This window comes from Patella vulgata, chromosome 9 (genome assembly GCF_932274485.2).
Source record: "Patella vulgata chromosome 9, xgPatVulg1.2, whole genome shotgun sequence".
Taxonomy (NCBI): domain Eukaryota; kingdom Metazoa; phylum Mollusca; class Gastropoda; family Patellidae; genus Patella; species Patella vulgata.
This window is the reverse complement of record NC_065887.2, coordinates 45,653,777-45,668,159: the sequence shown is the minus strand read 5'-3', so window position 1 is coordinate 45,668,159 and position 14,383 is coordinate 45,653,777. Positions and strand designations below refer to the sequence as shown.

General features: G+C 34.9%; 1 protein-coding gene across 1 annotated transcript in view; it reads right to left on the bottom strand.

Annotated features, from left to right (window-relative positions):
- Positions 1–460: 460 nt before the first annotated feature.
- The window catches only part of LOC126832520 (potassium voltage-gated channel subfamily H member 8), a 109,726-nt gene continuing 95,803 nt past the window's right edge, over positions 461–14,383 (bottom strand). Inside the window, exons 10-15 of the mRNA XM_050563332.2 lie at positions 11,082–11,331; positions 9,493–9,713; positions 8,765–8,988; positions 7,001–7,072; positions 3,146–3,297; positions 461–2,363 (exon numbers count right to left, since the gene is read on the bottom strand). Coding sequence (XP_050419289.1) covers positions 1,579–2,363; positions 3,146–3,297; positions 7,001–7,072; positions 8,765–8,988; positions 9,493–9,713; positions 11,082–11,331 — 1,704 coding nt within the window. The 3' untranslated portion in view covers positions 461–1,578. The remainder of the gene's footprint in view (positions 2,364–3,145; positions 3,298–7,000; positions 7,073–8,764; positions 8,989–9,492; positions 9,714–11,081; positions 11,332–14,383) is intronic.

Below are 14,383 nucleotides of genomic sequence, written 5' to 3'. Positions count from 1 at the left end.
CTGAAGTAACGAGCGATAACAGACAAACGATCGAATTTCATTTCACTGATAATTCAGTTGAAGATAAAAAGTTGTTGTATGGGACAACGAGAGGATATCTGACAATTCAAAAAAAGAATTGGCTGTCAGTAGATAAAAGATAACGAACAAATTAGAAAATTAAGTCCGTGCATTACCATGTTTTTATTAAGAACAGAATGAATAAAAACGGGGGAATGCACAGGATTTTTCTATTTTTCTTGTGTCCCTTATCTAGTGACAGCCAATTCTATTTCTGAATTGTGAGATACTCTCTCACCGTCCCATATAATAACCTTTCAACTTCAACGGAATTATCACTGAAATGAAATTCGATCGTTTGTCTGTTATCGCTCGTTACTTCATTCAGTTATATAGAAGGACAACTCGTGTTTGTCATGTTTGGCGTCACTTCCCGTTTCTTCTTGTGTTTGTTACACGTCTCCCGTAGCAATGATCTCTGTGTTAAAATTATATTTGGAATGTATTTAACCAGTTCTATCACATATGTAATAATGACTGACACCAATATTGTCCTTTAAGATAGTCTCTATTATTCAGATTCTTAGGAGCATTGTACATTTATATTATATAAGGGGGCCAGTTATTATACATTTGTTATGCGATATGGACACTAAACAAATTTTAAAAATCCACAGCAATGGACAACTGTCAGTTCTATAAATATAATTCTCAATAATGAATTGAATATCTTCTTATTTTGTTAACAATCTGAACGATTCAGTCATGGAAATTGAGTTTATTTCGATTGATCACATTTAGTTATTTTGTACACTTGTATTAAAAGTGGTGTAGTTAATCCAAAAGTCAAAGCACACGGTATGTTCATTAATATAATGGGATCTAAAGTTGATAGCACACTGTAAAAACAATATAGCGACAACTTGATCAGTGATGGTATCGTTTACATTATGTAAATTTACGTGTAGGGGTTAGATATGTGGCGAACTGACTTACAGTTTCTCCACTTTGGTAAGATTCTTGTCTGAAAACGTATCCTTCATAGCAAATATTTTTCTTGCAAAGAAAGTATTTATATAGGTTGTCTAAAGCTTATGGGCATATCTTGTGATGTACAATAATAAAATAGGGGACCAATATTATACAAATACTTTGCGATATGCATACTAAAAAAAGTCTACTTAGAAAGTTTTAAAAACCATATGTTTTAAAATTAAACAGGTAAACTGAAACGTGTTCAAAATTTATAATTTGGGCATTTGTAAAGAAAAAAAAACCAAGCTTTGATCTGTAGATATAATACAAACTTCAGCTTGTGGAAGTACAGATGGACCTGGAATATTGAAATACCCAATATATACAGATATTTAGTCTGCGTTTACATCATAAAATGGTCAAATCACTCAAATCAGAATAACGAATAACTTCTAGAAAAGAAGTTAAAAATATAAACCGTTTTCAAAATGTTGAAAGATATACAATAACGAGGACTATGTAATATAGACAAGATTTTAAATCCAAAATAGGCAAGATTTAAAAAAAAAAACAACAACTTTAAACAGTCACTAATAATGATAATCAAAGTTCAGTAGTTACAATCAATGAACCTTGATCATTAACATCAAGTTTACTTGTAGGTTGATTTACGGCCATCTCCTCTCCTGTATTGAGTACCTTAGTGTTCTCGCACACAGGATTACTTCCTTCTAGATGAGGATTCCCCAAACAAGTCACACTTGTTTCAAACTCACAAGTATTAAGTTCATTAAAATCACTAAATTCCTCCTTCATATCATTAGCAGATTTTGATTTAAGAATGTGATTGTGACTTTTTTGATTTGCCCGAGGACTGTGCACAAGATTTGTTGTCGGTACGGAAAGGCGTGTTTGTTTAGGTGACCTTAAATACTGTCTGTTATACAACTCTGAAGCTTGTTTATCATAAGGTAAATTTTCAGAAGACAATGACAAGCCTTTTATGTAGGAATCAGCTGAACAACATGGTGAGAACACCATATGTGGAATACTATTTTCGCTTTTAATCATACCGTCACTACCCACACTCAACATACTAGAACCAAGTAAATTCGGTAAACTCTCCTCAACATTCGGTTCAAAGGAAAATGATGATTCCCCTGGGGAATTGGGGGATAAATTTGGAGAAGCTAGAGTTTCAGTAAGATTCAGGAATCTACCCGAGCTGGTTATCACTTTTAGTAACTGTTCCACAGTATTACTGACTCGACGAACCTCACTACTTAAACACCCCATTTTACGCTCAAGATTATCGACACTGGTTCTAGTATTTTCCATTTGTTTCTGAAGACCCTGGTATTGACCTTCTTCTGGTTTTACAGTGTTGCCTGAAATAAACAACAAGGCATTTCATGTTCTTCATCAGTCTAGCCTATTCAATGCATAGAATTTTAAATTCTGCATATGCAATTTTATAGGGCAATATCTTTTTGATTTACAACTAAGTATACTGTAAAATGAGAAATAAATATATCATTTTAATACACGCACAAATCATCATCTAAGGTAAAAAAAATACTAAACAGTGGATAATTCAAATGATAACTACTGATATTTTAAAATAACGTAATTACAATGATGTAATGGACTAATGTAATGGATAAGGCCGACCATGCGATTGTCATATAAGATACATCCACATCTTGCACCAGATGGACCCGGAATGGGGAAAATCAATAGAGCCCATCCTTTCATTATCCCCTGCAATGCTTCACATATTCACAGTGAATAAACATGGTATAAACCCAATGGAAGGTCCCCAAACCTCATATATATTTCACATTTTGCGTACAAAGCAGGGTTATAACTCGAGAATGGAATTTCTGATGTGTACCAAAATCGAACATTTGATCCTGAACACATATTTTTCTAAGTTTAATCTGAATTGGACAAATATTGTCGACCCTAGAGGGATGACAAACATTGTAAATGTAAGCCAATGGGTAAACTCGAGAACCAACATACAACAGATCCAACATTTTTTGTTTTATCCTAACCATTTTTAATTTTCATCTAAAACACGATTTCTAGTACAATCAGGGGCCATAATCCATCCTGTTTTTATTTGATGGCCACAGAGATAAGAAGAGAGTACACGTTTCAACTTTACCTTGATTTAAACTAGGAAGTGTTCGACATGGTCGTAGTTTGTGATTTCTATTATATCGAAGACGAGTCCCCATAGAGTTAGATCTTCGCATGCCATGCAGGGATGAAGTAAATTTTCGTGGAGTATTTCCTTCCTGCTGTAATGTGTCAGACCTAAAATTGCAAATAAATCAGTAAAATATAAATGATCATAGTTTTATAAAAGTAGGCAAAGTACTCTAAGCTCACATATTTGTCTTTACGAATCAGAATCATTTAAATGATTAAAGAGTGTCGCTCGTTCAGCAGCGAACTGCAACAACCCCTCCCCACCCCCACCCCCTAAAAAACAGGAAAATCGTTCAAATGTAGATACTCGAAAATCCATTTACAAGAAAGCCATTTACAAGAAAGTCGACTTCCTAGCAAGGAAATTTCACTGTTTGAGATAAAGTCGAACCAAATTCTCCTATTTTATTGATCCTCAACATATATTTTAAGTTTCATCTAAATCGGACCAAAATTTGGGGCTCTAGAGGGGTCCACAAAATTTGTACAATTCAGGGCCATAACCCAAGAAGTTGTGGTTTGATGTACCCAAAATCGAACTCTACAAAGATCTTTTGATCTATACGTTCAGTTTCATCGAAATCGGACAAACAATCGAGGGCTCTAGAGGTTCCACAGATTTTGTCCATCATTAACATTGTGCTTAAATAAGATTTCCCCTATTGAGTCCACGATCTGGTACGTGCAGATACTTTTCGATACGATCAACATGATTGCTACGGCTGACCTCGATATATGATAAGACCTGATAGGATTACCACGATTACTTCACGATTAAAACCATGATTTAAATCACAGCACGCATCGTGATAGTGGGAACCTAGCATTAATCCGAGAAGTTGCGGTCTGGTGCAGACCAAATTCGAACGCCACATATTTTATCCGAATCAGATCAAAAACTGTGTCCCCTGGGGGGTCCCCACCCTTTGTACATAGTTCACAATTATATGTAAAAGTGTGTGTGTTTGTGTGTGTGTATGGAGGGGGGGGGGCGTGGTGCCTAGGTGGATAAGAGCCTGGAGGTCGGGTGTTCGATCCCCGCATTGACAGAGAAAGTTCATCCAGATCTTCCGGCGTGGTTCCCCCTTGTCAGTGATGCAGGACGGAGGGCCTGACAAGGACAGCTATCTAGTCGTTCGGACTAGATGAAAAACCGAGGTCCCATGTACACATTGGCGTGCACGTAAAAGATCCCTTGACAGTTGGAATTCGATATAAGAGTAGGCCATAGTGCCGCTGTCCGGGCAAAATTTTCATCATAGGTACACTGTATGGTGCATGCCCATCTTCATTAGCCCAGTTGGGAGCAGAACAGTAGGACGTTAAACCTCATTTCATTTTATTTATACGTAAAAGGAAAGGGGTATAACCGAAGAAATTGCACAACTCTATGTGGGAAACAAACATATATCTTACGTTTCAGCAATATCCGATCAACAACAATATGTGGACAAACAAAATTTATCTCAATCAGTCCAGTGGGTAAAATTCGTGTAGAGATAAGACGGAAGTGGATAACAGGATTTTATTATTAAATAAACAGAGATCTATCCAAATTTTGGTGCTTGTATCCAGATTTGAACGATTTTTACATCTAACTGCCCTACCCCAGAAAACAACCAATCTATTATTTCCTGGTTATTAAATTATATTGGTGTACGAGTTAAAATATAAATCCTGCAAATAGATATATACATTTAATGTGTGAAACAAAAAATTTTATATATTTAAACACAGTGAACAATTGGAATTTAGTTACAAACATTATATGATATTTTAAATATATCTACAGCAGCTGCCAGGCCCGTAGCTAGTAGGGTGCAGGGGCAAGAGGGGCAAGTTGGTCATTGGATTTGTATTGCGTCCAGGCCTGGCTGCTTTTCAGCAGAGTATTAAGGCATCTTATTTCATCTAAAAACGAAAATTACCCTGTATGCATTAGGGATTAAGAAATAATAAATTTTATGTTAGTAATGTTGTTAATTGTAGGTTTATATTATAAATAAATTATGATAGACCAGCTCCATGCAAGATTATGTCCAACTTAAAGTGCATATCTAGAAAATGAAATGTGACAATGTTGATACACCTTTTTAACCCTAACCTACTCCGATTTTCTTATATACACTGTACCTTTATACTAACTCATGTGGCGAGGGATGAACCATTTTTACATAAGTACGCCAATTTACTCAAACATGAATTTAGATGTACTCACATCTACGGTATATAAAAAACACCTTTCTTACTTTAATTAAATAAATATATTTTTAATTGAAAACGGATTAATGTGAAAAAAAACAACAAAAGGATGTGTACGAAATAAAATGGCTACTCACAAGGATGCAATACACTATTTCTAATTAACCGATGTACTGGCTTATTATCATGTATATTGAGGTATGAAGGTAACATTTATTAGTAAATAATTATTAATATTGATACAGACTATAGCTGTCTTGTCACAAGTTAACACCATGGTACACAGCAAACAGAAAATGTAAACTGATTTATATAAAACCCATATATTTTATAGTGATAGTACTATGATCATTTCAATCTATAAGTTAAATAAATCAATAAATAGTTTTACTATGTATTAACCTATTGCTGTGAGAAATTCTCTCCTTCATTGTTAAGTAAGATCAGGAATTTTGCAATTTGTAACCAACTAGTTCTGAATTTCTATTGTAGATTCCTGCAACTCTAAAATATAATGTGTCAATGGTTGTATGTACACGTGTAGTGTGCCCGCCCACAATACACCAATATTGATACATGAAGGTTAATATTAAAACTGACTTTAAAGGTGCTCTGTGCAGATCATGCCAAATAAGAATAAGTGCAGTCATGCTAGATACCCCCGCCTTTCTTTCCCTCATCAATTCACCAATATCTTCACTTCTCTTAATATATGGTGGCTGTTTGTTTAATACTGTAATATTAATATCATGGTGGATGTTTTGTTCAGTTTGGATCTTAATTAATTAAATCATCAGACACAGTTCTAGTTACCATAAATAATTAGAATTTGTTTGGATTCTAGTTCTGACCTGATTAGTTTCGGTTCGTATAAATTTAAGGCCAATCAGATAATAACTTAGGAGTCCTGTACGTGCAGCCAAATTGAAAATCTATAGACTTTTTTTCTTTCATGAATATAAACACTGTAAATAAATAGTTGAAAATCAACATAAATGCGGTGTATAAATTTCAGGGCCTATAACTCTGATAGTAATTATTGTGAATTGTTGCAAATTAATAGATTTCTGCTTCTCATGAACTTAAACAATGAGCATAGATTTCAAGTGAATCATACTATGAGGTAGAGCCATACAAGCAACCATTGATCAATGTGATAACTCTGACTCCCATGAACATACATTTCAATTAATTGTGGAAGGACAGACTTTTATTTCCTAAATAACCTGTAAAAACTATAAAACAAAAAGATGTTACATCTCAATATGTACATTCTTGTCTTCGTTATTGTCAAAATTTATGATAATAAAAAGATAATAATTATTTCTAATTAAAATCTCGAATGCTCGATATTTGTGAGTTTGTAAGAAAAGTGTTTCAACAAACAGAGGTGATAAAATTTTAACATTTCCCATTAACCTGTTTACTTAGGTTAAGTGGTTTTTGGGTGTTTGTGTATTTTAGGATTTAACAAGTATTATGAGAAGTGAAATATTTACGACCTCCATGCGGTAAAGAAAAGTGGAATGTCCTATGGCTCCATACTGAAATTTAATGTGCAAATAAAACATGAATATTAAACTTTTTTATATTTAATGGCAGATACCTCTTACTTGTCGGTGGCGATGGCGGTAATAACCACTTGGCTAACTTTAACTGCTTGAAGCTACCGGTAATACTGTGCCACAAACAAATACATAACAATACATTTATCACTTTAACACTACATATATATCATTCACTGTTTTCTTCTGCTCAATTACTACAGACCTTTAAAACTATATTATGTTCCTTTTCCTATATAGAATCCTCAACCCCCCAGAAAACCAATCTTCCAAATTACGTCAGTATGTGTAGTCAACCCAAGATTTCACAGACAGACTTTACAAAAACAAATCAAACATCAAAAACTGAAAAGTGCTTACAAGTGTAGAAATATTCGGGTTTAAGAAGGAGTCCACAGAAACCCATGCAAAGTGTGATAAGACACTAGGCCTACACTTATGGACCACTAACCCACATGTTATGTTGGCAGACCTCAGAATCCGACAGTTCCTCAGAAATCAATTTTTCAATATTTTCAGTGATAATAATTGATAATACATTAACTGCACATTTATCTTTTTCAAAATTATTGAGCAATCAAACTGATTATATATATTTAGTCTAAGCATAAAATGTTCACGATCAAACTCAGTCAAGGTTTTGAAGTACCTGGTAGTGAAACTATACACCAAGTTTCATCCCTCTCCATCAGTTAGAATCAAAGTTATCTTGTCCAAAAGTATTGACCAATGAAATTGCTTAGCTCTGCTTAGTTTTTGTAGGAAATGTTAGTCATTGAACTCAGTCAAGGCATTCACCAAATGAGCGCCTACACCAAGTTTGAATATTGTACCTCAATTAGAAGGAGAGTTATTGTGTTCCAAAGTTATTGTGTTCCTGAGCCGAAAATGCTCATTATCGAACTTAGTCAAGGCACTGATGTAATGAAACTATACACTAAGTTTCATCACTCTCACTTAATTAGAACTAAAGTTACCGTGTCCCAAAGCATCAAGCAATCAAATTGCTTATCTCTGCTTACCCTAAGCAGAAAATTGTCATCTTTGAACTCATTCACGGTACTGACCTAATAAACACTTACACCAAGTTTGAACATTCTAGCTCAATTAGAAGGAGAGTTAGTGTGTCCTAAAAAGTGTGACAGACAGACAGACGGACGGACGGACAGCCCCTTTTAAACAGTCCCCTTGCTTCCTTCGAAAGGCGTAGGACAATATGCAACTAAAACAATACTATTTTATTGGCTAAAATAGGCCATTTTTACTCATGTGGTCAGTAGCCCATGTGGTCAGTGGCCCATGGGGGTAAAGTAAACAAAGTTTGATTGATATTGATGACATACCCCTGCATTGTTTTCTCATGGACACGTTCTTAATGTGAATAAATTTGGGCAAGGTTTGTTTTGTGGGAGAATTAATATAAATCCATGAGACAACTGCTGTCGTTTAAATTCAGTTTCAAACAAGACAAAATCATTCATCAAGCCAAATGAAACTTGTTTAATTGATGTAAAGCATTTTGACCAGTTGTTTTTATTAGAAACACAGAGACCATAATATGTAATAATAACATAACATTTCCAGACTACATATATAGCAGGGCTTTATCTGTCTATCCAGACTATATATTACAACTTAGTTTCCCTGTGTAAAAATAGCTGTCACAGACACTGTCCCCTCCCCTGAAATTTACCCCACCCTCTTCAAATTATGAAACAAAATGTCCAGGTAGTGAAACAATTGTGTTGAGAAACAGTTACATATGGGACTTAAATGTTGTGGTGAACATGCAAGCCTATTATTACCTGGACATAATATCACCATTGGAGAGTTTTAGTGACCTGGATCGTAGTCGAGATAAAAGAGGTGTTGAAGTAGGATCGATGTCATCGCCTGCATCTATATCATCAATATCATTATTTCTTGTCAACAAAGCTGGTGGCTTGTCACCATCATCATCAACATATTCTTCCTCATCTTCTGATATTGAAGGAAGAGTTATAACAGGTACTGTTGTACTATCATCTTCCTAAAAAAATCAACCTTCATTATCTTTACTCACATTAAAGGAAATTTATTCATCAGAATAAACTTTAAAATTTAGGAAAACGAACTCAAAGTAATTGTAAAATTAGCATAAATGTATGGCATGTGTATGTGTATGGAAATGGATTGGGGAACCTATGTTGACTCGTTTTAACTTATTCTGTCTTTGGTGTGCCAAAAACCTTGTCCGCAGTCATCAGTGGTGAAAAGTCACACTTTTTTTTTTTCATAATTCGCTATCTGCTGTGTTATCATAGAAATGTCAACAAATTCGTCAGTTTACAAGTTACACACTCATTTTGACCATGAAAAACTTCTTGATTTATATTGGCGAGTCTGCACCTACATCTGAGAATGAGCAAAATAACCTCTTGAAGGCATCTGCCCCCAGACCTGCAAATTCGAAATTTTGCTCTCATAAACAAATGCACAAAAGAAGACAAATAAATTTAAAAGAGATGACACAATAAGACACAACATCACTCACCTTATCTTCATCATCTCGACAATCCCGTAAATTATACGTTAAATCGTGTTGAATGTCTTCTGCAAATTTTTCAGCAAATTCAGGATAAAGAGATAAAGCATCTATTAATCCGCGAATATTAAGACACTGAAGTTCACAATAAGCTAGAGAGCGAACATCACCATGTGATGTACTCACTGGTTCCACAAAACTTATATCAGATCCAAATAAATCACCTTTTCCTGAAATAAAATGATACCCAATGACAAGTTTCACCTTTGAATGAAAATAAACAAAAAAGTCAACCAAAATAGGGCCACCACCAGCTTTGTGATGGAAGCAATAATAAACTCAGGCCAATAACGCTACATAAAATTGATGTGAGTTGACCTGAATCCTACATATGATATACCAAACAATCCCCACAAGTTTGATTAAAAAAAACTTTGACATTCGGACTAGCCAACAATCCCAGCTAGTGCAAACAAACAATTAGGTCCAAAATCAAACTGATCCAAAATCTAAATGATTTATCAGGGATATACCAAGTTTTATTAAGATCATGGAAAGTGTCAAAATATTCCCATTGACCAGATCCATAGACAGCAGCTTATCTGGGAAAAAACCCTTCAGATTAGACAATCTTTGCATGGAACCTCTGACATCAGTCGAGCAGACATTCCTAAACGTCAGGTTGCCGGTTAGGGAAACCCTCACATTACTGTCTTGTATGCGCTCCATGGGTGTTTTTCAGGGCATCCAGTATTTTTCTAGTAAGATTGGATGTTTATACTTTCCATATATACCAAGATTGTCATACATTTATTGGAAAAAACCACCTGATAAATACTTTTGTGGGAATATAACTTTAACAAAGCTTGTGGCCAAAGGGGAATAACTTTGATTATCGATGGGGTTCCACCTATATTTATCCCAATAATTGAAACCAAATCTGAAAAAAATGTGTTAAAAACTATCCCCTCTATCAGTGATAGTATCACACTGACAAGATGTTTGACAAGGCGGTATAGCTCCTCTTTGACAAGGTGGAGGTAACTCTTGAATGAGAAGTCACACAATGCTAAATATTGATAGAGTTAATCCTTACACAAACTTGCAAAAAATCTGTTAAAAACTGTAGCATTAATCCTGTTAACAGTGTTTTTTGGGAAAGTGGAGTAACTCTGGAATGAATGGCTGAAGAGTGTTTAAGACAGCTGGCTCTGTCCTATGAACAAGATTTTCGGAATGGAAGAAAATCCATTAAAAACTGTAACCTCTATCACGTTACCAAGACAACCAGCCAAAGAACATGGGTGACGACATTGTACGCTCTCATTTCAGTGTAAGCAAATAAAAATCCATTAAAACTGTAACAAAGTCTTCGGCAAAGCGATGATAACTAGGAACAAAAGATTGCTGAGTACTGAAAATTGAAATAGTCCTCTTATGACCTCTTTGCACCAAATTGATTTATGGAATTAGATGGAAAATGTGGACTTTCATAACTAATTTTCACAATATGATGTTCGAGAGTAGGAAAACAATCAGATGCAATAAATGCATTGTCAGATATTCCAACAAAGCTCAATATATTCAAATTTTATTACCTAAAATGGCTACAACCATATCCTCTTTTAAAACTTCCATAGAGCCGCTACATAAATAGTATATATAATTAACTGTATCTCCACGTCGTACTAAAAATTCAGCAGGAGCACAGAATATACGCTTAGTTTGGAGAGATATTGACTTCAGGCATCCTTGGGTAGCATTTTCAAATATGGGCAATGAAAGAATTTCTTTATGTAAATGTAGACTGATTTCTCCTCTCATTTCCTCAGGAAAGTCTTTAAGCACCTGAAATATTGTAATTTTGAGGTTAAGGTATATTTCTATATTTAAGGGAATCAGATTTTTGCCACTAGTTTATTTGCTCTGTACATGTTTTTGCCACTAGTTTATTTGCTCTGTACATGTTTTAATATTTTTCCCACCCATCCCTAAGTTAGGTCATTCTATAATTGCATTAATATGTATGGATTGTGTTTTAGTTATTTCCATGATAGATTTCACATTATTAGATTTTACAGTTTTATTGTTTTGTTGAGTTCAATTTGAAGCATTGCTACCATGTGGTTTATAGTACACCCTTTCATATAACATGTTCAGGGGCACTTTACAAACTGACGATGTAATCATACAAAAACAACAATAAGATAATAAGATGTTAAACTGATAACTTGCACACCTAAAAGACAGGTTGCCAGGCAACAAAACATACACCCACAGCAGCTAAATCGTCCGAGCAGTCGACAAGGGTTGTCACATATTTATTCTTTTGTAGGTAATTAGGGGAATTTAAAAGACAATTTCATACAGATGACATTATAATTTTCAGCGTTTGAGGGTTCACAAGGTTTTTAAAACTAAAACAAGGGCTGTTACTCTGGAAGTAATCTACAGAAATTGTTCAAATTCGACAGGCTTTTTTGTTTTACTAATTCAAATAATGCATATAAATTTCATACAGATTGAATGATAACTTTTGTCGTTCGAACGTTTACAAAGTTCAACAAAGTAAATCAAGGGCCATAACTCTAGACGTAATTGACGGAAATTGCTGACATTCAATAGGCTTCTTCACTTCACTAATTTAAATAATGCATATGAATTTCATACAGATTAGGTAATAACTTTTGTCGTTCAAGCGTTCACAGATTCAACAAAATTAAAGAGGGGCCATAGATGTAATTAACGGAAATTTGCTGAAACTCAATAGGCTTGTTCGTTTTACTAATTTAAATGATACATATAAATTTCATACATATCGGATAATAACTTTTGTAGTTAGATCATTTACAAGGTACAACAACGTGAAACAAGGGCCATAGCTCCAGAAGAAATTAACGGAAATTGCTGAAATTCTATAGGCTTCTTCATTTCACTAATTTAAATGATGTATATCAATTTCAAACAGTTCGGATGATAAGAGGTGTCATTAGAGCGTTCACAAGATTCAACAAAGTGAAACAAGGGCCATAACTCTAAATGTAATTAACAAAAATTGCTGAAATTCACTAGGCTTCTTTGTTTTACTAATTTAAATGATGCATATAAATTTCATACAGATAGGTTGATAACTTTTGTCGTTAGAGCGTTCACAAGGTGCAACAAAGTGAGACAAGGGCCATAACTCCAGAAGAAATTAACAGAAGTTATTGAAATTACATAGGCTTATTCATCTCACCACAGCAAACAACATATATCAATTTCAAAACAATCAGATGATAAATGTAGTCTGTAGAGTGTTCACAAGAAATTGTGGACGATGGACGGACAGACGGACCGATGGACGGACGGACGGGGGCGACGGCAATATACAACCACATTTCCATATAAAAAGCAAGGTTGGATTTTCAAAGAATTATACATCTGACACAAGTGAATTATAGGACTTAGGATTATTGTTTAACAAGCTACGACTGTGTATATGTATTTTAAGGCCTTATTTTAACATGTTTTGTTAAATGACTTAAAAATGCAATTATTGCTTTAAGTGCCAGTCCACAAGAAAACCATGCAGAAATCGGGAAGGTGAGGGGTAGGCCGATTCCATTCATATTCACAGGGTTTGGTCATGCCCATGATACTACTCGATAGCCAAAACCGCTTATCTCAGAAATTGACCATAGCTGAGATAAGGCAAACAGGTGTTTTTGGGGGCTTTTTGCTCATTTTTTCGTCAATTTTTGGCAATGTTAGCTGCTGTTTTTCAGGTTGTAAATGAGTACTTATGAAACAAATGATGATTCGATAAATTAGGCTAGGTAGTAATGTTTCAAAAAAATGAAAAAAGAAAAATCTACCTTCCCACGAATGTTGCCATTTGTTTATTCCTAAAGGGTATAAATCGAACCCTATAGAGTACCCAACTTTATGCCCCGATATCTCCACTCCCGCGGGGTCCCATGAATTCTTTTTGTGGTTGTTAGTAAATGGGTACAAGGTCTCTCGATTAAAAAAAATAAAATTTCATATATCTTTATACGCATGCGCAATAACATTGTCCAAGTTTTGACAATTTTGATATTGGATCATCTGATATGATATGTTCTGATCAATATAGTGACAAAATATGGATGATAGTAACACTGTTCTACTGATATTTACTATTTGTCAATGATTATAACACCGTCCTGATGATAATTACTATTTTTCAATGACACCGTCCTGCTCATATTTACTATTTTTCAATGATAGTAACATCGTCCCGCTGATATTTACTATTTGTCAATGATTATAACACCGTTCTACTGATATTTACTATTTGTCAATGATTATAACACCGTTCTGCTGATATCTACTATTTGTCAATGATTATAACACCGTCCTGATGATATTTACTATTTGTCAATGATAGTAACACCATCCAGCTGATAGATCCTGATATATACTCAGCCAAATTAAAAACTTGACACTCGGGATTTTTGGGACTAGATTTTTAATATTTGGTTTAAGGCAACTATTTTAGTGTTATGTTGTGCACAGACGACCTTGACATCAACAGAAAGCAAGAATACGTTCGTGATGTCACAGTACCCCCCAAAATGAAATTCACAGACTTGGAGAACAATCGGAATAAAGTGTTTAGTAATGGTTGTGGCCTCCTCTAGCGTCTCGTACTGCCACACAATGTCAACTCATGGATCTCAGAACATTAGTAAACACTACCCGAGGAAGACGTCGCCACTGCTCAGCAAGAGCATGTTGAAGGTCCTGCAACGTCAGTGGTGGATTCACTTGCTGACGAACACGTCGATCCAGTTCGTCCCAGATGTGTTCAATAGGATTAAGGTCGGGGCTAAGCGACGGCCAATCCAGGACTTGGACACCGTCATTTCTTAAAAAA